This window comes from Chelonus insularis, unplaced genomic scaffold (genome assembly GCF_013357705.1).
Source record: "Chelonus insularis isolate UGA/USDA-ARS -01 unplaced genomic scaffold, ASM1335770v1 contig_93_pilon, whole genome shotgun sequence".
NCBI classification, from domain to species: domain Eukaryota; kingdom Metazoa; phylum Arthropoda; class Insecta; order Hymenoptera; family Braconidae; genus Chelonus; species Chelonus insularis.
This window is the reverse complement of record NW_023276782.1, coordinates 854,220-876,635: the sequence shown is the minus strand read 5'-3', so window position 1 is coordinate 876,635 and position 22,416 is coordinate 854,220. Positions and strand designations below refer to the sequence as shown.

Here is a 22,416-nt window from a genome sequence, read left to right as displayed (position 1 = left end):
ATTAATACCTTAAGACAATCGCTGCTTTATATAAGGATCAAATTATTCAATTCCTCAAGGTTTTAATGCTCATTGCAATCCAGTTTTATATTTTATTTATAGTTACAGTTATGTGAAATAATAATTTTTTATCAATCCAATGATGTAGAAAATAAATAAAATTATTCATATAATTATATATTATGTAAAATTGTTAAAAATATTTCTTGAAAGAGTTGTGTAGCTAACTTCATGATTGAGTTTCCAATTAAAATAAATAACCTGAATTTATTTTTTTTAAACACGTGTAATTAAATATCATACTTAAAATTGAGTGAATCAGTATCATTTTACGAAACCTTTTGAAAAAACCAATTTCTTCATTTTGGTAAATAAAATTTATGTCATAATCATCGTCAAATGTTTTTTGGTCGTGTTTTATCATTCAGCTCAAAATTAATCATCAAATCTCGTGAATCATCAATTTTAATAAGGTAAAAATTATATTTTTGTATAATGTATAACATAAACATACGTTTCCAATAGTTTCAAACATTAGAAAAAAAATGTTCATTGATTAAAACTTTTTTACCATAATACCACGAGGAGCATGTAAAAATTATAATCCATATTATGCATATACTCATGAAACTGAGGTCACGAATAAAAAAAGAGGGAATAGTGTTAAAAAAACTGAATCAGCTGACTATGACTAATATTCTATACATTTATTATTACATTATACTCATACTTTACTAGATTATTGTGCTGTAAAAGTTTATGAGATCATTCGTGTGAATAGTAACATATTATTGTGGGTAACATAGTTATTTGATTCAAACGACTCATTGATACTATTCGATTAGTCAATTCTTGAGTTCTAATGAAGTAAAATTACTAGAAAGTTTTTAGAAAAATTATTTGTAATATTTTATGTGAATTAAAAAACAAAAAAAAAGTCATTTGAGTGTAAAGACGTTGAAAAATATCAGAATTATCATATAACATTATTTTAGCTTTGTGGTTTGAATTATAAAATGTCAAGGTGATACATTTTAACAGCAACGTCACGTTATCCTTATTTATTCAATCAACATAATAGTGTCATATTATAACAATAATTCACTCGAGTATTATCCTTTTTCGATTGCTTTTAAAAAGAATGAAAAATTGTTCTGAATAAATAAATAAATAAATAGTTTAAAAATTATTTTACAAAATGACTTCATTAGGTGAAAATCTCGAAATTTCATCAAATTCAACATCTCCTACATTGTAAGTTTTATTATATTTTCCAGAAGGTTTGAGTAGTTTAAATAACTTAATTTTATGTGCAGTGGATAAAAAAATAATATATTAAACTGTAATTTTTGCAGATATTCTTCAATGGAATGTGGAGTACCTAAAGTCATGGACAATGAAGGTTTGATTAAAAAGCGATATGAAGACATAAAAAAATCGCCGAATGATAATAGATTATATCGAGGATTGATCCTTAAAAATGACATGAAAGTATTGTTAATAAGTGATTCGACGACAGATAAAAGTGCTGCTGCATTAAATGTCAATGTTGGTGAGTTATCAAAGATGGATGTTTCAGTGGTTAGAATGAGAATAAGCCAATTAATGGCTATAACGCAGCAAATTTTATTATTCCTATTAATATTTTATTTCATTTAAATAGGTTATTTCTGTGATCCTGAGGATCTTCCTGGACTAGCTCACTTTTGTGAGCATATGCTATTTCTTGGAACTGAAAAGTATCCAAGTACTAGTGAATACACCTCTTTCTTATCCCAACATGGAGGTGGATGTAATGCTTCAACTCTATTAGATTACACAAATTACTATTTTGATGTTACACCAGAGAGCTTAGAAGGAGCTTTGGACAGATTTTCTCAATTTTTTTTGAAACCTTTGTTTACTGAATCTTCAACAGAGTTAGAAGTGAATGCTGTAGATTCAGAACATGAGAAAAATTTAGCTAATGATACTTGGCGAATAGAACAGATAGATAGATCATCAGCAAACCCAAATCATCCCTACGCTAAGTTTGGAACTGGTAATAAGGAAACTTTGGATACCATTCCTAAAGAAAAAGGGACAAATGTACGTGATGCATTGTTGAAATTTCATGAAGATTGGTATTCAGCAAATATTATGGCTTTGAGTGTTCTTGGAAAAGAAAATTTAGATGATCTAGAGAAATTAGTAGTAAAAATGTTTTCAGAAGTAAAAAATAAAGAAATTGAAGCACCAGAATGGCCTGAACATCCTTTTAATGAAGATCAGTTTCAACATAAATGGTTTATAGTACCAATAAAAGATGTAAGAAAATTGAAAATGATGTTTCCATTGCCGGATTTACGTGAAAATTTCCGTTCAAGTCCAGCGAATTATATATCTCATCTTATTGGTCATGAAGGTGATGGATCTTTACTGTCAGCTCTAAAACGAGCTGGCTGGAGTAATTCTCTTGTTGCAGGGATGTATACACTTGCTCGAGGGGGATGTAATTTTTTCAACATTGCTGTTGATTTAACAGAAGAAGGTATTCAGCATGTTGATGATATAATAACTCTGACATTTCAGTATATAAATATGCTGCGTCAGGCAGGGCCTATAGAGTGGATTTTCGAAGAATATAAACAAATTGCTCAAATGGAGTTCAATTTTAGAGAAAAATCATCACCACAGGCATATGTCAATAAAACAGTTCGTGCTTTACAACATTACCCTATGGAAGAAATACTCAGTGGATCATGTCTTCCCACTGAATGGCGTCCGGATCTTATTAATTTAGTTATGGACTACTTGAAACCTCAGAATATTCGAGTTCACATTGTGGGAAAAGCTTTCGAGGAGAAAGAAAATGAAAAAGAGTTTTGGTATGGGACGTCATTCTGTCGAGAAAAAATCCCTGATGATGTTATTGAAAGATGGAGTAATCCTGGTTTGTGTGATGAACTTAAACTTCCAGCTAAAAATGAATTTATTCCCACATGTTTTGATATTAAATACAATGAAAGTATTAAGGTTGAGAAATTCCCAGTCATCATTGAAGATACTCCACTAATGCGGGTGTGGTTCAAACAAGACGATGAATTTCTTCTTCCAAAACTTAATTCAACATTCTATTTCATAAGCCCACTAAGTGCTCTTGATCCTATCAACTGCAATTTAACATACATGTATACGCAATTATTCAAAGACTCTATGAATGAATATGCTTACAATGCAGGTCTTGCAGGTCTTAGTTGGGAATTAATTCCTAATAAATATGGTATTACTTTATCTATTGGTGGATATCACGATAAACATCGTATTCTCCTTACAAAAATTATGGACAAGATGATCAACTTCACTTTTGATAAAAAACGATTTGATATTTTAAAAGAACACTATATCAGAAGTTTAAAAAATTTTGAAACAGAACAGCCATACCAACATGCTGTTTATTACCTTGCAGTTCTACTAGCTGATCAAGTTTGGACAAAAGAAGAATTACTAGAAGCTACAACTTATTTAACTGTTGAACGACTTGAAGAATTCGTTCCTCAACTGCTGTCTAAGCTTCATATTGAATGCTTGGTTCATGGTAATATTACTGAAGCTGAAGCTTTGGAAACTGTCAAGTTAGTTGAGTCTGAACTCACTGGAGATTCGCAGAATGACAAAAAAAGCAGGATTATGGTTCCACTATTACCCCAACAACTCTTATTACGACGTGAAATAAGTTTAGAAAATGGTAAGATCTTTTTTAAATATTTAATTTAACACTTAATAAAATATTAATTGTTCACTTATAGGAGCCAACTTTTTGTATAAAATTGAAAATAAATTGCATAAGTCATCATGTACAGAAGTATACTATCAGAGTGGATTGCAGTCAACTGAATCAAATATGCATTTAGAATTACTAGCACAAATAATGTCAGAACCATGTTTCAACATTTTAAGAACTAAAGAACAATTGGGTTATATTGTATATAGTGGTATTAGGAAGAGTAATGGTGCACAAGGCTTGAGAATCATAGTACAAAGTGATAGACATCCTTCATACGTTGAACATAGAATTGAGACTTTTATTGAGTCAATGCTGGTAAGTTTTTTAGAGACTAATTGTTTTTTATTGTCTATTATCTCTAATAAAAATTATTTCATTTAAGGATCGTCTAGTAAACATGTCAGATGAGGAATTCAATCGACATAAAACATCCTTAGCAACTCGACGTTTGGAAAAACCAAAAATGATGAGTATACTGTCTGGTATGTTTTGGAGTGAAATTATAAGTAGGCAATATAATTTCGATCGTGATAATATTGAAGTTGCATATCTTATGACAATCAATAAAAATCAAATCATCCAATTTTTCAAGGTTTGTTATTTAATGATTATTATTGGATATAAAATTTGATTTTTCATGATTTAAGAATAATGAAAATGATTCATTTTAGGAATTAATTTATCAAAAATCTCCGATGAGACGTAAATTAACAATTCATGTAGTTTCTACAGCAGAAGGTGGTGCAGGATTGAGTGACAGTATGGCAAATGAAATTGAAGAATCGGTTGAAAGTAATATTGCAAATGGTGCAAAATTAATTACTGATATTATTGAATTCAAATCCAGCCAATCTTTGTTCCCTTTGCTAAAGCCGTTTAACAATATACCACGCAAAGATCAACAATCGAAACTTTAAATAAATCAATTAGTTTTTAGATCATATACAATTAAAAAAAAATGGAGTATATTTTATATCCAAATCTCATGATACTTAAAACTCAATTTTGAGTAAAAAATACTAATTAGTTGCTAGATAATTGTATTCTTGTAAATCAACTAGTATGTAGATTATTGTTTGTATAAAATCCTGTCTTTCTATTATTTTTTTTATACTCACGATTGCATAATAAAATAAAACAGCATAATTTTCGTATGTAAAATTAGGAAAAATAATCATGATAGATGGTAACTAAAAGTTATGAAATTTTGTGCCTTCACTTACCAATTGCTATTTTGTTTCTTGAAGAATGCAAGTAATCCAAGTAACTTTTAATTTAGTTTTTTAATTTATGTTACATTAAGTTTTAAATTTAATCCCACATTGCACTTCAAAAGTTTCTGTACACTTTTTTTTATTATTATTCACAAATCACTATCAATAAAAATACATCACTCACTTCTAAACAAGTAACCACATTTATTTCTTCGTCCGCAAAATTATTACGTATTTTATTTTCAAAAACAATATAATAATTGTTACTATTTTGATTATTTAATCGCAAAGATTATAGAATTATATAAATTAATATTATATAAAACATTACAATAAATAGTTATTAATAATTTAAAAGAGAAATTTATAATTTTTTATCATGTAACAACAAAAACACTTTGTCGAAAACTTAAAATAATTGAACGGTCGAAGTTTTCTTGGAAATGCAAACCGACGCGGTCAATTCGCGGAATGAAGTTCCGCTCGGTCGATAACTTATTTTTTGCCGGTAAGTCAGAAAGTTTATTCGCCACCATTATTGACATTTTTTAAACAAAGAGGTCGATTAGAAAGAGACAGACAATAGAGAATTAAGAAAAATGGTTGAAAGTGTGACAGTAGTGTTATAACTGACGTAAACGATGGAAAATTGTAAATATATCGCTGTAATTATAACAGCTGATAATAAGTTATTTTGCGTATGATATCCTAGATAAAAAAATTTACTAAAAAATTATAGTGATAAGTAAACAAATAAATGATTGAAATTTCCTATGATATTCTTCCAAGCATATTATTGAACTGTGTACTAATGTATTCTTGGAAATGATGTTAATAAAATAGTCAAGAATTCTTACAAGTATTATATCTAAGCTTTATCAAGAATGCAGAACAGCTTTAATAATTTTGATACATAGTTATTAAAATTAATGAACATAGAAATGGATAGTAATACATGTCATATGATTGACAATATTGTATCAACATCGTGTCCTGACATGTCCAAAGGACTATTGCCTACTAATGACAATGTTAATTGCAACATTAAATCATCAAACATAGGTATGAATATTTTACTAGATTTTTTATAATTAATTTTAACTACATTCACCGGAAAAAAATAATTTTTAAAAATATTGATCTATTAAATTTATTGATGATGTTTACAGATGATTTTACTGAAAAAATGGATGTTGCTGCCTTAAAAACTTGCCAAGCAATAGAAAGCAATGTTTCGCCTTTGGTTGAAGAAAACTTTAATCAAAATACAATGCAACTAGTGATAAAACCAAGTATTACATTAGAATCTTCCAGTATGGATACCTCTACTGATTATAAAACAATGGCAAATTTGCCTGCTGTAAATAATTCGATAGAGTCATCTGTCAGTAATGGCCAAGAACAAAATAAAATTTTTGAACAGCCAACATTAAATGACCAAAATAAATTTGTCAAATTTTCGCTGCCATCAAATTCGATTAATTTAATACAGTCTAGTACACCTTTTATAAATAAAAGCAAACATTTATTTAATCTTATCACTGAAAAGTCTACAAACATCATGGAAAGAACTTTATTACCACAGTATTTAGTTGTACGAAATGATTTAAACGATAAAAAGAGACTAGAATACACAGTTACAGCAAACTCAATGAAAAGTTCAGAAGAAAAAGTTCAAGAATCTAACCCAATGAGATCAAGTGTTAATATGAATGAAAAGAATCAAATAGCTCAACATGAACAGCATCACAACATGGAAAATGGTAGTATTAATGAATCAAATGATATAAATAAGAAATTATTGAATACTGAAATTACGAACAGTATTGAAAACGATAAAGATAATTTAAATAGTAAAGATAAAGTTTTTTCTCAAATAATTCATGAAGATAAAATCAAGCCAATTGATGAAGTTGATTTAACAAAGCAAACAACGGACGAAATTTTGAATATGGATTATACAGAATTGTTAAAAGAATATAAACGTATGCGAGACGAAAAATTGATGTTGGAGGTAAAAGTAAAACGATTGGAAAGCTGTACGTCTAAGGTGAATAATGGTGAAGAAGAGGTAAGTAATATTGATGATCGTGAAAAGACGATAGAAAGACTTACAAATGAGTTACGAACTGCACTAACACATCAGGATGAAATGCAAAAAGAATTAGCTATGGCTAATAGGGAAAAAGAAAGTATGGTAATGAAATATGTAGGAAGTGAGAAACAATTATTGGACAATCAGAAAGCTAAAAATCTGGCAGAAAAGAAAATAAAGGATTTAGCTAGAGATTATGAAATGCTTGAATGTAAGTGGAAACATGCTCATAATGAACGTATAAGAATTAGTAACATACTTGATGCGAGAAGTAAAGAGTTATTGGAATTACAAAAAGAAGTTGATAAATTGAAAGAAGATATAGATGTTAGAGAAGTTAAGCTCAAGTGGACTCAGACAAAATTAAAAAGTGAAATGGAAATGCACAAGGAAACTCATGAAAAATTAGACAAAGCTTTGATTCAAATAAATCAAATGAAAGAAGAGTTTGAAAGAATTCGAAAAGAGTCTCATGATACTATAAAGAAATTCCAACAATCAGAAGAAAACAAAGCTGTAACTTTAGACCACCAACTGAAGGAGCAGCATGCACAGCTTATTTTAGAACGGCATGTAACTGAAGATAAAGAAATGTTAAGATTACAATTAGTCAAAGAAGTTGAAACGTTAAAAAATCGACAACATATTCTAATGGAAGAGAATAATACTTTAAGTCTAAAAATTGAAGAGCTAGAAAAAAATAAACTTGATTATGAAAATAATATCAGTAATTTGAAGGCTATTTCGGATCAAAGACAAAAGGAAATAATTGAATTAACTGAGAAGCTTTGTAATTTAAACAAATTAAAATTAGAATTAATCAATAAAGAAGAATGTCTTGTTGCAACTCAAGCTGAATTAAATAAATTGAAATCAGCGAATAAAGAATTGCAAGTAGATATGGAATGTTGTTTACAAAGAGAGTCAAATATGTTAGAATTTACTCAAAAATTAACAGATAAAAATGTTCAACTACAATCAGAATTTTCTGCCATTGAAGCAAAAGCTAATCAACTTCAAGTGGAACAGGGCCCATTGCATGAAACCATAGTTCAATTGAAGGCCAAAGTGAAGACACTTCAAGATAATTTGACAGCAGAGAAAAATAAAAGGATTGAAGAGTGCGAAATTTTAGCTAGACATGTTGCAGAGCAAACACAGTTAGCTCAAAATCTTACGCAAATGCTTGAAGATAGTCGAGGAGAAAATACTGTCTTAAAACGGAAACATCAGATGTCTATAAAAGAATTGACCCGAGAGTTACAGCAACTACGTAAAAAACTTGAAGCATTTGAAGCCAAATCTTCTAACGCATTGAGTACTCAAGGTGACGGTATTTCTAGAGCAGCGTCGAGTACATCACTTAATGCTGGTAATATTAAATGATTTTTAATTCAATTTATCATTTTTTTATATGTATATAAATATTGTATGTTGAAAATATCGCGTGATAATGTTTTTAATTAATTAATTTAATTTGTTATAGAAAACGTATCGCAGAATGGTACTCCATCATTTGATACTATAGGAAACAATGAAATATTATCCTACAACAATCTTGATAAAAATGCTTTGATAGATAGAATAATAAAACTGCAACGCACCAATGTTAAACGCGCGGAAAAATTGGACTTTTTAGAGGAACATACAAGAGCATTGGTTGCAGAGTTGCAAAAAAAAACAAAAATTATTCAAAACTATATATTGACCGAAAATTTCGATGCGATGGGAAGCAATGAAAGAGATAAATATAAGGTAATCTATCTTTTTTTTTCTAAAACTCTTTAGTAGTAGAAGTAGTGTAATAATTAATCTAAAAATAAGCTCCTTAATTACTAATATCACTCTATTAATTAATAATATACAATACTTATTTTTGTTATTGCTAACAAAAGAATTTGAAGAGTCATCGAGATGCTGTAAGTAAATCAATGCATAGAAGAAAATGATTTTTTTTTTAAGTTTTCTAGTTATTTATTATTGTTAATGGATAATTATTTATTGGCAAATTATCATTTATCATTTTCTCTATTAGGCTGAATTGATAAAACATGGAGGAATTATGGCTTCAGTATATCACCAACGAGTGTCTGATGATAACATGACGCTTGAATTATCCTTGGAAATAAATCAAAAGCTTCAAACAGTTTTAGAAGATGCTTTGCTGAAAAATATTACTTTAAAGGTATTTTATCTTCAGCTATAGAGATAATTTTTTTATATTTGATTCTATTAACTACAATAATTTATTCGACAGGATAATATTGATACTCTTGGTGAAGAAATTGCCAGGTTAACGATCCAAAACCAACAAAAGACAACGAAATGATAAAGATAAAAAATATTCATTGAAATTTATTTTAATTTTCACGGGTATCTATCATAATTTTAAATACTAAACAATTATCCAGTAACTTATAAATTTTTTGTTATTGTTTTTTTTTATTTTATGCATAAATGTTTATTTTATTCTAAAACTCGAAAATATAAAAATTTCCAAAATCAGTAGCATATGTATATATAACAATAGTCATCAATGGACATATAAGTACCAAAATAATATTGATAAAACATGTATATTGAAAAATAATAAATAATTTATGTGAACTTACTTTTATGAAGTAAAATTGTTATTCTTCTATTCAACAGAACCTATTCAATTTTTAATATGAAAACAATATTTCTAGAAGGAAATTTAAAGTAATAAAAATTGATTACTGCGATAAAATATTTGATAATTCGTTGCTGATGCATTTTTTATTTTATTTTAATCATGAGCATATAATCATATGACATCTTTAATTTTCTAACAACTATATGAAGATATTGCTTTTTGTACACTGCTTTTAATATACATTTACACTTTTACACATACACACATTCATAATTAAAAATTTTATTATTCATCTTTTTTTTTTCCTATTTTATTAAACATTTTGTGAAAAGCACTTTTAGCTATAATCCTATTCTTTTTTTCTTATCAAACTATTTTATTATCAGTATCAATATTATTTGTTTCATTACTTTTATCATCTTTGATTAATCCTTCACCGTAAATAATTTATCATCATTAGCTGTATTTGAATGCTATGTAAATGATGTTCTTTTAGCAATCATATGAATTATACGCAAGTTTTATTTAATCTTTTTGGGATGAAACATTGAAAGAGCATGTCATTACCGTTTCATAAATAGGATTAGGTATAATGATCAATTATTGACAATAAAAAAAAGAAATGAACAATGAGATTAATAAAATATTGTTTGGCATCGTTACATTTATGTTTAAATATCTAGATATTATAATTTGGAAATTATTGAATCACGTTCAAAAGAATATTGTTAAGTATTTTTTTTTATCACAAAACTAAAGAAAATATACTGATTTTTTTTATGAATAATCAATTTTTTTAATAATTTCATTTTATGAGTGTGACAATAACAATTATAATAAAATAAAGCATTAATTATTATAAAAAATAATAATAATTACAATGATGATTATATTACACTAATGTTAAATGTTATAACAATACTAATTATTACAAAAAAAAAAAAACGAATTGATTACATATCTTACAATCTAAGTAAAGAAAGATCTTGTATTTAATTGTTTTCCAATCAAATTTACAGATACAAATATTGTCGAATAATTGAAACTAAATCTAACAGCGATATAACTATGATGTATGATGTAAGCAATTGTTTGAAAAATAATGAACAAACCTAACAAAAAAAATTAATCAAAAATAACTTAGTATGATACTTATTACAAAAATGATGAGATAGAAAATGGCTAGTAGTCTTTTAAGTGACGAGAGTGAATGACAGTCAATATTAGAATTATTTTGATTTTCATTTTTCTTTTAATTCGAGTGAACATTTTTATTATGTTCACATTATTTCACTCGTTATTGTTATTTTTTCAAATACCAAGATTAATCAACAATTATTATTGGTTTACGGGCATACTAAAAAGCACCATTTGGATTAAAAAAAAATATGAATCAACATAAAAATAAAATATAAATAGAAGAGCATGTATTACTAAATTTTCTATATAAAAATTACTAATTATTAAGTAGGCGTATGAAAATTTTTTTATAACATCCTATTGATCTTTTTCTTTCTTAGATCATATATCCTGAAAATTGTAGTTTCATGGAGATTACATAAAAATTGTTAAATTCTTTCGGATATCGATAATTACCGACTTAAAGCTTCTTATTATATTTGAATCACGCGAATATGAAAAATTTAACACAGTAACTTTGAAAATTTTATCACTAAGTTCTTAGTAAAGCCAATACTTATGTATTATGAAAAAATAACATTTTATACTAATACAGAGTGCACTTCTATCAATTTTATGAGATTATATTAATTAACATATTTTTCATATTAAATTTCAGTAGACAATTAAATACAACAAGTCGGCGAAATATTGTAGAAATATGTTAATCAAAATTACATACACATATTAATCATGAATGATTATTATTAATAAATTACACTGAATTGTTTTTAAATAAAATGGTATTGAGAGACGAAATATTTTTAAGCTGAGTAAAAATCAAAATTATTTTTTAAACAATTGCACATCATAATATTTGTTATGTATCGCCTAATTTACCACATTCGTTTCTTTAGTTTTAGTTATAATAATAATTATAATAATTATAATGAAAAACAAATATTTATAACCAACTTTATACATAATGAAAATATATCACAGTATCGTCAATTGCAGCCACGGTTTAACAAAATATTATGATAATTATTTTTTAGTTAATTCATTGCTAGATGAATCAACTATTTTTAATACTCATTGCTTGAAAATACTTGTCCCTCATCAGTGTTTCTTTCAATTTTTTTTAATTCTAATTTTTTTTCACATTTACGTTTAGTAATAAAATTATTTGCATTGTAATTTCTACATAAATCTACGTATTGTTATTAATCAACAGAAAAAAACCATTGTTTAAAAAAATGATATGTAGATTGTATACTTTAAATGGTCATTAATGATCACTATTGTATTAAATTAGCAACAACTATTTTCAACTATTTAGTGGTAGTGACAATTAATTGAAAAAATGGTAATAAACATTCCTAATCAGCCAGATTAATTTATTTACGTATATGTGTTTGTACCATTTAATGTCTAAGTATTTTATTCATTCTTTTGGTATAGACATTTTGTTTATTTCATGTATATTTGTTGAATATGCCACTTATATTTGTCACCATATTTAACAATAATATGGCAAAGGCACCCGGAAGAGAAACAACGTAGACAGTTTTAATAATTAAAAATAATAATAATAATAAAATAAAAAATTTCATTATTTTACAAAGCGGCCATCATTCAAAAGAAATTATTAGTTAATACTAATTTTATTGAAATGATTACTTTTAATGTACAAAAAATAAAACAAAAATTACTAATTTATGCTAATTAACAAATTTAGTTTCATTAGAGGTAGATAAATGTGAAATAAAAATTGCGTTATGAGTTCTTTTTGTTATTATTTACTTTTGATTATACTTGATAAAATTATTTAGAAATGTAAAGTTAAGAATAGAAATGTTAAAAAAATATTTTTTATTTTCTTAATGGAATAAATTAATTTTTTCTATTATTTCGGCTTTTTTTTCTTCAAAATAGATGGCCTAAGGTGTCACGCATTCTCATTAAGAGTGTCAATAATATAAAATTCATAATACGTATTGTATTATTAATGTTATCCAGTTTACAAAGCAAATTATTGAAATACTAATGCTGAGGAAAATTCACAGCTATAAATGATATTCATATATACATTCATTCAATTAATTCACATATTCACAAACATACAATCCTATTTGGTAGTATTACCTGTATTTATCATATGAACGTAGATATTTATGTACAAATGACAAGTGGAAAAAATAAAATGGGCTTTTCAGGGTTCTTGAAAGCTGAATTTTATAAAATAATTCCAACTACCAATTTATTATTATTCCTAACTAAAAAAATTTTTTTCCTAAATAACAAACAACTAAAATCAATTAACCATTTTTTTTTCTTTTTGTAATTCAATTCAACTAAATATCATAACATACTTTTTAAAGAAATTATTTGTTAAATTTGTTTCTAGTAATGGAAAAATGCAAAACGAGATTAAACAAAGGTGATGAATTTTTCAAATATAATCGACGTTTTACGATTGAAAACGGACGGAGGAATGATGTGATGGTGATCGATAAACCGCATGAATTAGCACATACCAAGAGCAGGAAAATAGGCACCCGTAATCTCGATGATTGCTAGCGTTAAAGAATATTTAGAATCCTAGGTCAATCATTAGTTGTGCCACTATTACCGAAGTAATCCCCTGCATCTCCACGACAAATTGGGCAAGTTCTATTTGACTGAAATTTAATAAAAAAATAATTAATTGAATGATTTAGAAACAAAAAATTTTTTTATTTTTAATTGTAAAATATTCAATAATGCTTACTTTTAACCATTTATCAATACATTTCGCGTGGAATTCGTGTGAACAAGGCAATACTCTCAATGATTGTGGCTGTTCAAAATCGCACATACAAACAACGCAATTTGTTTGATCTCCTTGATGTGTATCAGGGTTGAATTTGTACGAAGGTAACTGCTCCACCTCGGCCCGTGTTAATCCCCGAGGCTTAGCTTCACCTAATCTTTCAGCAAGCGATAGTAATGCTTCGTAATTTTCTGTTTCAGCAGATTCGGGTGAAGATAACTCCGCTTGACTATACGGTGATAATGGTGGATTGCTAAACATTGCTCTGAAAAAAAAATATAAATAAATTACACAATATCTTTTATATTCAAATTTTTAAATATTCACCATATTAAACATTCAAAGTTGAAATTATTCATTAACCTTACTAACTTCAAACAAGTTAAACTAGATAGAAAAAAAATTCTTCAGTTTTTAACTAGATTGAAAAGTATAAAAAAACTTACAAGAAATGTAATAAAAGTCCAGGATAGCCGGTAGGAGGTAGAGGTGGTGTTCCTCGCCATCTATTTGCTCGTTGACGTCGTACATTAGATGCAGCACGTCGAGATCGTGACTGAAGAAGTTCTAGTTGATTATTGCGTGTTTCAGATAAAAATAGTGGTGGTGGTGTTGGTACTTGAGCAAGAGCTGGAGGTGAGTATGAGTGTGGTAGAGCAAGTGGTGGACCACCATTGCCCACTCGATGATGGAGGTGAGGTCCGTCTATTAATTCTAATTCTACCTCTCGCTGAAAAATAATATTAATATATTTTTATAACAGTTATTAAACACTAATGTAATATTACTGAAGCTAGTAATTCATAAAATTCTCAAATAAATGAAGTTTTACCCTAATAAAGTGGATAAAATAATTACCTGTTGAGATAATTGGTGGTGAGCTGGATAATGAGTAGTATGAACAGGTGGAGGTGGTGGATGAGGATGAGGATGTGGATGAAGAGCAGCAACGGGTCCACCTGGTGGTGTTGGATATCCTCTTGGTGTTGTATTAATTAAACTATGTCCAGGGTGTCCTGGATGTCCGGGTGGATAATGCCCATGATGATGATGATGCGTCACCTAAAATACAAAAGAAAATTTAATTTAATTTCAATAAATGAATTAACTTTTTTTTCAATAACACGAAATTTTTATTCTCAATGATAGTGACACATTTATTTCCTATGAGTAATCAATGACTCAAATTACTAGATTTTATTTTAACAATTAGGTTGCTAAACGGAAAGTCCATTTAGTGTAATAGATGCCAATTTAGCATTAAAATAGAATAATTCAATAAATATATAATTTTACCTGACAGGAGTGAGCAAATGCATGAGCACCAGTTGGAGCATAAATTCCATGAAGTTGGCATGGAATACGATAGCCAGTAGCTTGCGGATGCCAAAGTGGTTCACCACTGACAGTAACTCCTAAACCTGATACACCAACTTGGCCGACTTCAACAACAACAGGACCGTTAGATCCTTGAGTAGGATGATGTCCAGTACCAACAGGATGATGAGAATGATTTTGGTGTCCATTATGAATGTTGTGATGAGAATTGTGGATACTATGATGAGAATTATGAATATTATGATGGGAGTTGTGAATATTGTGGTGTCCACCATGGATTGAGTGATGAGAATTATGGATTGTTGGATGAGAATTATGCATTCCAGGTATAAATGGATACGAAAGAGTAAATGAATCAGTATAACGAGGATAACGATTTCTGATTGGCGGACTACCACGAGTACTCATATGATTACGTGGCGATCGCCTTTGTGGCACTTGAGTTAGCTCCCATGGTGCTTGATTTGTATGTAATGGCGGTGTTTGAACTGATGACGTCGGCTCAGGAACTTCCAAACCAGGCACAGAACCATTTCGAGATATCCTTCGTCGTTTTCTCGAAGGTGATTCACTTTTTCTTCCATCATCTTGATTACTTTGTCTATAATATGCCGGTGATGTTTGCAATTGGACAGGACTATGAGCAAGTTGATTAGTGGCTTGAGATGAGCGTCTATATTCTATGTCCACTCCATTGCCATTTAAGTTGGGACTTAAATTCATCAAAGGCCCTCTCATGGTATTTTCCTAGAAACAATTCACAATCTAATAAGTAAATTATATAATTATATTTAAAATTGTGTTTAAATTATTTCATCATCATCTTACTTGACCACAAATATTGATCCTAAGTGGAGGTGAATTTGGCTGATGACCACCTTGATCCTGACTAAAGTGAGAAGAAGGTGGCTGTATCGATGCAGTTGGGGGTGTAGGTTGTGCAGGTCCACGTGACGATAGATTGTGCTGCTGAGAACTTGCTTTGTATCCTACATTGGCCCCGCCTGGAGTACTGTGATAGGAAACCTCCTTACCCGTAGGAGCCGAGGACGTACTAACCCCAGGACAATCCCTAAAACAACAAAGTCATATTATTTTCATCTGCAGCCTTAAATGAACCCCTATTTATCTTAATGTTAGCATCTGAAAAAACTTTTTACTCAGAAAATTATTTACAGTAATAAAAGAATATTTGATGAAAACTCATTGCTGAGAAAGTAATAATTTAGAAAAAAAAAAAAATATTATATAAAAGATTACTGTTCTTTATAAAATATTATTCCTGAAAAAAATGGTATTATTTTAAAATTGAATATATATAAATAGTAATAATAATAATATTAATAGGCACATTCTCAAAACATGAAATAGAAAACACACAAAGGATTTAAAACATTCTAAGGCAATTTTAAAAAAGTGCACGTGCGTAAACCATACAACATATTTAATAATACCATCAATTATTGGTATATTAAATATAACAAATAATTAGTTGATAGAAAGAAGTAACAGAAATGAAAAAAAAAGATACTTCTGCTTCAATTATTCATACACGATCGTGATCTATGACGTTGGTTTTTTTTTATTATTGACGATTAAATTTAAATTGAATAAATATAATAAATGTTTAAATAATATTATAACAGAGAGTTGATAGGGAAGAAATACCCATTGTGATATCGTGCTGACGATCCTTGACGATAGGGGTACTCCTTGTACTGTGAGTTAAGCTGGTTGTGTTGGGAATGCTGATTGAGTGAATGCCAGCTGGAACGGCTGTGGGTCGGTGCAGAACGAGCCAACGGCCCTGATGCTGAGCCTCCCCCGACAACGTTCCTATATCGGCCCTGCATACTTAAGCCCCGATGTTGATGATTACCCGGACCATTCATTTTCTCCTGACTCTACTTCTCTCTTATATTCTTAAGATATATCAGGGCTAGTCTGTATGGCCCTTGATTCGCTGCGGTATGTCTCACTTAATCGTTGGAGTCGTGGTAACAACCCCGATGTTATAGTTGAGTCTTACGTTGCCCTCTCACTCAATTCTCTGATTCAGCTGCTGCCGAGGGCCAACAGCAACCTGGCGAATCATTGATAGACTGAATTATCAAACGGGCATTCAGACTCATCATTCACTATTTTATATCATCAAACATCTCTTTGTTTTGTTATTATTTTTTTTTAAATATGTTTGTCAATGTTAATATATTGTTGTATATTTTGTGTGATTTAATGTTTGTTATTTAGAGTTAAAATTCAGCCAATATCCTAAAGACTATAAATAGACAATAAAAAAATTCCTTATAAATTTTATGGATATTTTTCTACCTCAACTATTTCGCTTTGCCCAATTTCCTCTGCGAAATTATTTAGTAAATTCATCTCTTAATATTAATGCACGTGGAAGTAAATAATGATCAAAGCAATTTTCCTATAAAATTCAGTTATTTTCTTAAAGTCACTCTCAAATGATTTCCTCTTCTTTATGTATCGATTGTGCAAATAAAAGTGAAAAGTAGAAATAAAAAAAGGTCTAAAGAATATTATTATAGCAATCTATAAAATGGTGACAATTCAATAATAATACTTGATGTTCACTGACTTGATATTATATTATATATAGCAAAATGGAAACCGGCTTGAAAGATTTAGTTGGTGAGACCGAAATCCGAGAAAACGATTAAGTGGACCGGAATTTAGGCCTCGTACCGTTGCTTTCCAACAGCGGTATTCGTCCACGGTCCTACTATACAAATTTACCGGGTGCTAGTCGCTTTCAAACGCGAACCTGACATTGTCATATACATTTCAGGTTTAAATTAAGATAAAAAAAAATGATTCATAATTTATTTCTACATTAATAATATTCTAATGTGATTTGTTAATGAGATTTTTAAAATTCTTTTATCCATGTTCCAACATCAACATCACCATAATGAATGTTCACCTAAAGATTTTATTTATTTATTGTAGAAAAAAAAATGTAACAATTGAACCGTATCTTCAGTCACACATGTATCAAAGAAGCATAGACAGAAGATTAAAAAGAAATTCAGTGGAATATAAGTTCCTTTCTATCTTTTACCATACGACTGGATCCCAGAATAATAAAGATCCCCATGCACATTTAAGAAGCAACAATAGTCCTTTCTGACCCAGGTATAACACATTTTACCCAAGGGAATTTCCTTGGAGTATTTCCACAAAATTCCAATATTTTATATTATATGCATCAGGTATAATTTGAACACATGTACTCGAAATGGAAGAAGTTTATCCATCCTTCACTGATCACCTATCATTACCTTTACCTACTTTCATTTGTTTCATTCAAGATCATCAGTATTAAGGAATTCAAGTAAGTATTATACAATAAATGGGAAAATTTTAAGTAAACATTTCCAACATTAATATTTCAACCTAATCGTCTTTAAGGAGCCTGGGAAAATTGAAATTTCAAAATTTAAATGACTTCTGTGAGACATCATAAGGGCTTTGTTTTTTTTCTTCCCCTCCGTCTATCAAAATGTTTTTTAAGTTGAAGAATAATACAGGTTTATGATCTCATGTAGATCAAGCAAGAGCATGGATACCACCTGCTGCCTTTTACCCACGCGGTATCGCTTTATTTCTCCAATCAGACGGTTTTGTACCATATAAGTGCTCCAACTGTGATAACCATGTGTACGAAGCATCAAAGGAAAAATAAAAAAAAAATTTTTTTCAAAGAATGTAAAAAATTATCTTTCAAACTTATGTACTTTTAACAAAAGAAATGATGAAAAAATAATACACTAGTGCCTGCTAAATAAATATCTATCAATTGGAAAGTCTAACAGATTGTTTTATTGACTAATTTTTCTTGAGAAAAATTTTTCCTAAAAAGCTGATAAGAAAGAAACTTGAACTAATTTCCACTGAATTGACTAGAAAAAAACCTGATAGTGAAGGTTACAATCATCACCAGAAATATTGAATAAATAATAAGAACATGCTTTAGAAATAATTTGTGAATAAATGCAAGAAGAGAAAAAGAAATAATAATGAAATCTTTGAGTATTTACCGTAGAGGATAATAATCCTGAGTTGATAACATTTTATCCAAAGGTGGGAATTGGAGTAACAAAGAAACAGATGCTCAGTTAAACACAAGAAAGTGCACAATATGATGAAATTTACACATTAAAAAAGGTGAAAACAGAATAAATAACTTGGTCTTATATCGACGAAATAGCCCAACACTCCACGCACGACGGACCAAAGTAAACTGAAACTGACTGAGCAGGCGGTAGATCGTATTTGAACCGAAGAGCCCAACATACGTAGACAGTAGTAGACATCTAGGAAAGTAGAGGGACGGACAAACACATGGACGGTATGGATGCACGACCAGCACGACCAGATTGTGCAGTAAAGAAGGGGATTTACTCACTCGCGTATTCGTTCTTTGAGTGGGCCCATTTTTTCTTCATCTCTCAAGTCATTTAAAAAATTTTTTCTCAAGACTTATTTCATGAACCTTCATATAACTATGTCCTCGTCTATTCTGTTTTTTTTTTTTTATTATTTTATTGGAAAATTACATTCGATACTACGTGCACTATGAATATGGAAAAAGGACATTTTTACAATGCGATTGTATTTATAAATTGATTTGAAAAAAATATTACTGCCAATAAATAATTTTTTGAGTTCCCACGAACTTTGGCAATTACTCTATTATATATTCAATAACTAAATTTGCCACTTTAGATCGTTTATTAAATTTTAAAGTTTACAATGTCATTGTATTCTTTAAAAACTAATCATTTTCTCTAACTTTATTTCAAACTACCAAAAATAATATTTATATACAAATTTTTACAAATACAAAATTGTACCAAGTTGTTGCAAAAATTGGAGCAGACTATTACACAACAATAGAATTAATTCAATAAATTGGTTGTCAATTATTAATCAAGCACCCTGACCAACATCTATTCAGTAGGAATCAAAATGAACGATAAATAAAAAAAAAATATTTATACCAAAGTCTTGTGTAATGTCTCCATTAAATAAAATGACAAAAGAAAACATTTATTTATTGTTTTCAATTTAAAATGATTGAAGTGTAAATGTAATTAAATATTTAAATGTAAAAAAGTCTAAAATAAAAATTAATCAGCACAGTCGTTACAGTAGTTAGAGGCTCACTGTGTCATGGAGTTTCCCACAAGACGATTTGGTTGTGCACGTCTTGAAATTGTTTGTCGGGAAAGTGAGTTTCGGTACGTGACTGTTTAATTTTACGTAATTTAACTGACTCGTGAATTATTCCAATAGAATAAAAGAACTATTGTAGAGTTTTGAATAAAATAATTAATTGGCAGGTCGATTTTAAAACTCAATTTTACGACCTTTCAAAGCATATCCTTTTACAATTACATCCTATTTCATTATCATATATACCATGAGAGGTAAATAAACAGAAACTCATAGAGAGGAAAAACCATTTACAGAAACAAACGTTATTTCTACTTTTTCTACTCAAGATATCATCAGCAAATTATTACAAAAGTCTCTGTAGATTTTCATCACAATTATTTTATTTACATTTATTATATTCTTTATTTACCGTCAATTATTAAATATTTATGCTAATAATTATAATTAGTACATCCATCACAAAGAACTAAAATCAACAAAACAATATAAAATAAAATTTACAACAAATATTTGCACAATAATCTTTTTTTAAGATCATAGCAATTTTAGCAACAACTTAGTACGTATCTTATTGACTTGGTTAATAATAAAAATGATAAAAAACTAACTTATTGTTAAAAATACAAAGTATTTATTAATTCAAAACCATTTAACCTTCTTCATTATAGATAGTTAATATATTTTTAATAGCTATGGATGGTGTGAACCCAAATTAAAAATTAATCATCCAAAAGTAATTTAATATCTAAGTATTGAAACAACAACACAATAAATGTACATGAAGTTTTATGTAAGAAATATATTTATTTATACAAGTAATAGAATAAAACACATCAATGAGAGACAACAGATATAAGGGGATGCAGTGATAATATATATGTATATGTGTACGTATATGTATATCATTAAAGTATTGATAATTAAAGAGATGTACTAGAGTTGAGGAGAAAAAGCTTTAGCGTGACATGCGCGAGACGTAACGCGTGCGACAAAGGAGATGTAGATTCTAGAATAGCTAGTTTATCAAAACGAGAGAATGATAAAGCTTTGCGCATGAATAATAAAACGCAGTAAATGTAGTAAATGTAAAAGCTTGTACTTCTTAAATTTTTATTATCATTAAATGTTACTGATAATTATATTATTAAATTAAGTATTATACCACAAGAAAGGTAACTAATAATAATAGTATCAACTATAATATCTAGATATATATAAAAATACAAATATGTAACGTACCAATTGATGAGTAAGTTCAGAGCGACGTCATGTTGCTGAAAAGTGAGACAAACACCCCCGCGTTGTGTAGAGCAATGATGGCTACGATTGCTGTGTTTCTCTGGTGAATGCTTGTGAACGAAAACACGAAGTAGAGGGACCGTTTTGCGTCTCTCTACGTCTCTCACTTGTGTTCACTTGGTATAACTGCTCGAATCGTAGCGGCCCCACCCATAGTGGGATCTTTTTAAGTCCAAATGTTCGATTAAAATCACGTTTTTTTATTCAACGTTTTCTTATTTCAACACCTTGATTACTGCAAAAAAATCATCAGTAAAAAATAGATTCAGAAAAGATTAATGAAAAAAAAAAATACCAACTTTCAGTTTTAACCAACTTATATACATTCAGAAACCTTTTCTTCTCACTCTCACTTGAATATCCTGCTGTCAGTTGAGCTGATGGTACGCGTTTGATAGATGTTTACTCAACGACATTATCAACAATACATTTCTTTAATAAATTTTTTCAATAACTTGGTACATATATGTACATGTAGATATATATCTTGATGACATTAGAACGTGAGTTCTCAAGTCAGCCAATGCTAATGAGTCGATAAATACTATGTAGAAATTGAAAGCATTGACATGAAATGCGAATCTTTGTTCCACACCAATACTGATCCATCCATTAGCGATTGTTTGATTAGTGTTTCTATTATTAATGATACTTTTTTTAAATTGTATACATAACACTAATTTAATACCAACAATAACGATAATCAAACTAATTGTAGTAATTTATGTACAGATTGTTCACGATTAATTAATTATTCAGCGAATTATAATATATTTTTCATTGTATTGATGATAAAGAAAAAATTAAAAATAAAAACAATGCGAAACATCACTATGAACTGAGAAGAGCAGAAGCAGAACAGAGTTTAATCATGGCAGAAAATTCATCCTATGCCAGCGATGACGACGAATTAATTTGGAACTAATCGAAGTTCTGGCTTTCACTCTGGAG

At 28.9% G+C, this 22,416-nt stretch overlaps 3 protein-coding genes across 6 annotated transcripts; 2 read left to right on the top strand and 1 right to left on the bottom strand.

Moving 5' to 3' along the window:
* Window positions 1–261: 261 nt before the first annotated feature.
* On the top strand, window positions 262–4,747 carry Ide (Insulin degrading metalloproteinase). 2 transcript variants are annotated; one of them, XM_035092288.1, is made up of 6 exons: window positions 262–473; window positions 1,356–1,552; window positions 1,664–3,727; window positions 3,789–4,081; window positions 4,149–4,358; window positions 4,438–4,747. In XM_035092288.1, the coding sequence occupies exons 1-6, from the start codon at window positions 400–402 to the stop codon at window positions 4,681–4,683; spliced, it is 3,084 nt and encodes a 1,027-aa protein (XP_034948179.1). In that variant the 5' UTR covers window positions 262–399; the 3' UTR covers window positions 4,684–4,747. The 2 variants fall into 2 exon arrangements, with proteins under 2 accessions (XP_034948179.1, XP_034948180.1); XM_035092289.1 differs by lacking the exon at window positions 262–473 and adding an exon at window positions 539–1,254.
* An 832-nt stretch (window positions 4,748–5,579) lies between these two features.
* On the top strand, window positions 5,580–9,408 carry LOC118072435 (coiled-coil domain-containing protein 186). Of its 2 annotated transcripts, XM_035092309.1 has the most exons (6): window positions 5,580–6,042; window positions 6,150–8,447; window positions 8,562–8,830; window positions 8,971–8,994; window positions 9,111–9,260; window positions 9,333–9,408. In XM_035092309.1, exons 1-6 carry the CDS (start codon window positions 5,910–5,912, stop codon window positions 9,402–9,404), a joined length of 2,946 nt encoding a protein of 981 aa, XP_034948200.1. In that variant the 5' UTR covers window positions 5,580–5,909; the 3' UTR covers window positions 9,405–9,408. The 2 variants fall into 2 exon arrangements, with proteins under 2 accessions (XP_034948200.1, XP_034948201.1); XM_035092310.1 differs by lacking the exon at window positions 8,971–8,994.
* A 3,316-nt stretch (window positions 9,409–12,724) lies between these two features.
* mura (murashka) lies at window positions 12,725–22,309 on the bottom strand. Of its 2 annotated transcripts, XM_035092319.1 has the most exons (9): window positions 21,765–22,309; window positions 21,406–21,700; window positions 16,627–17,041; window positions 15,787–16,030; window positions 14,917–15,705; window positions 14,479–14,682; window positions 14,067–14,350; window positions 13,579–13,885; window positions 12,725–13,489 (listed from the first exon to the last, which is right to left on the bottom strand). In XM_035092319.1, the coding sequence occupies exons 3-9, from the start codon at window positions 16,848–16,850 to the stop codon at window positions 13,415–13,417; spliced, it is 2,127 nt and encodes a 708-aa protein (XP_034948210.1). In that variant the 5' UTR covers window positions 16,851–17,041; window positions 21,406–21,700; window positions 21,765–22,309; the 3' UTR covers window positions 12,725–13,414. The 2 variants fall into 2 exon arrangements, with proteins under 2 accessions (XP_034948210.1, XP_034948211.1); XM_035092320.1 differs by lacking the exons at window positions 21,406–21,700; window positions 21,765–22,309 and adding an exon at window positions 19,026–19,267.
* Window positions 22,310–22,416: the final 107 nt, after the last annotated feature.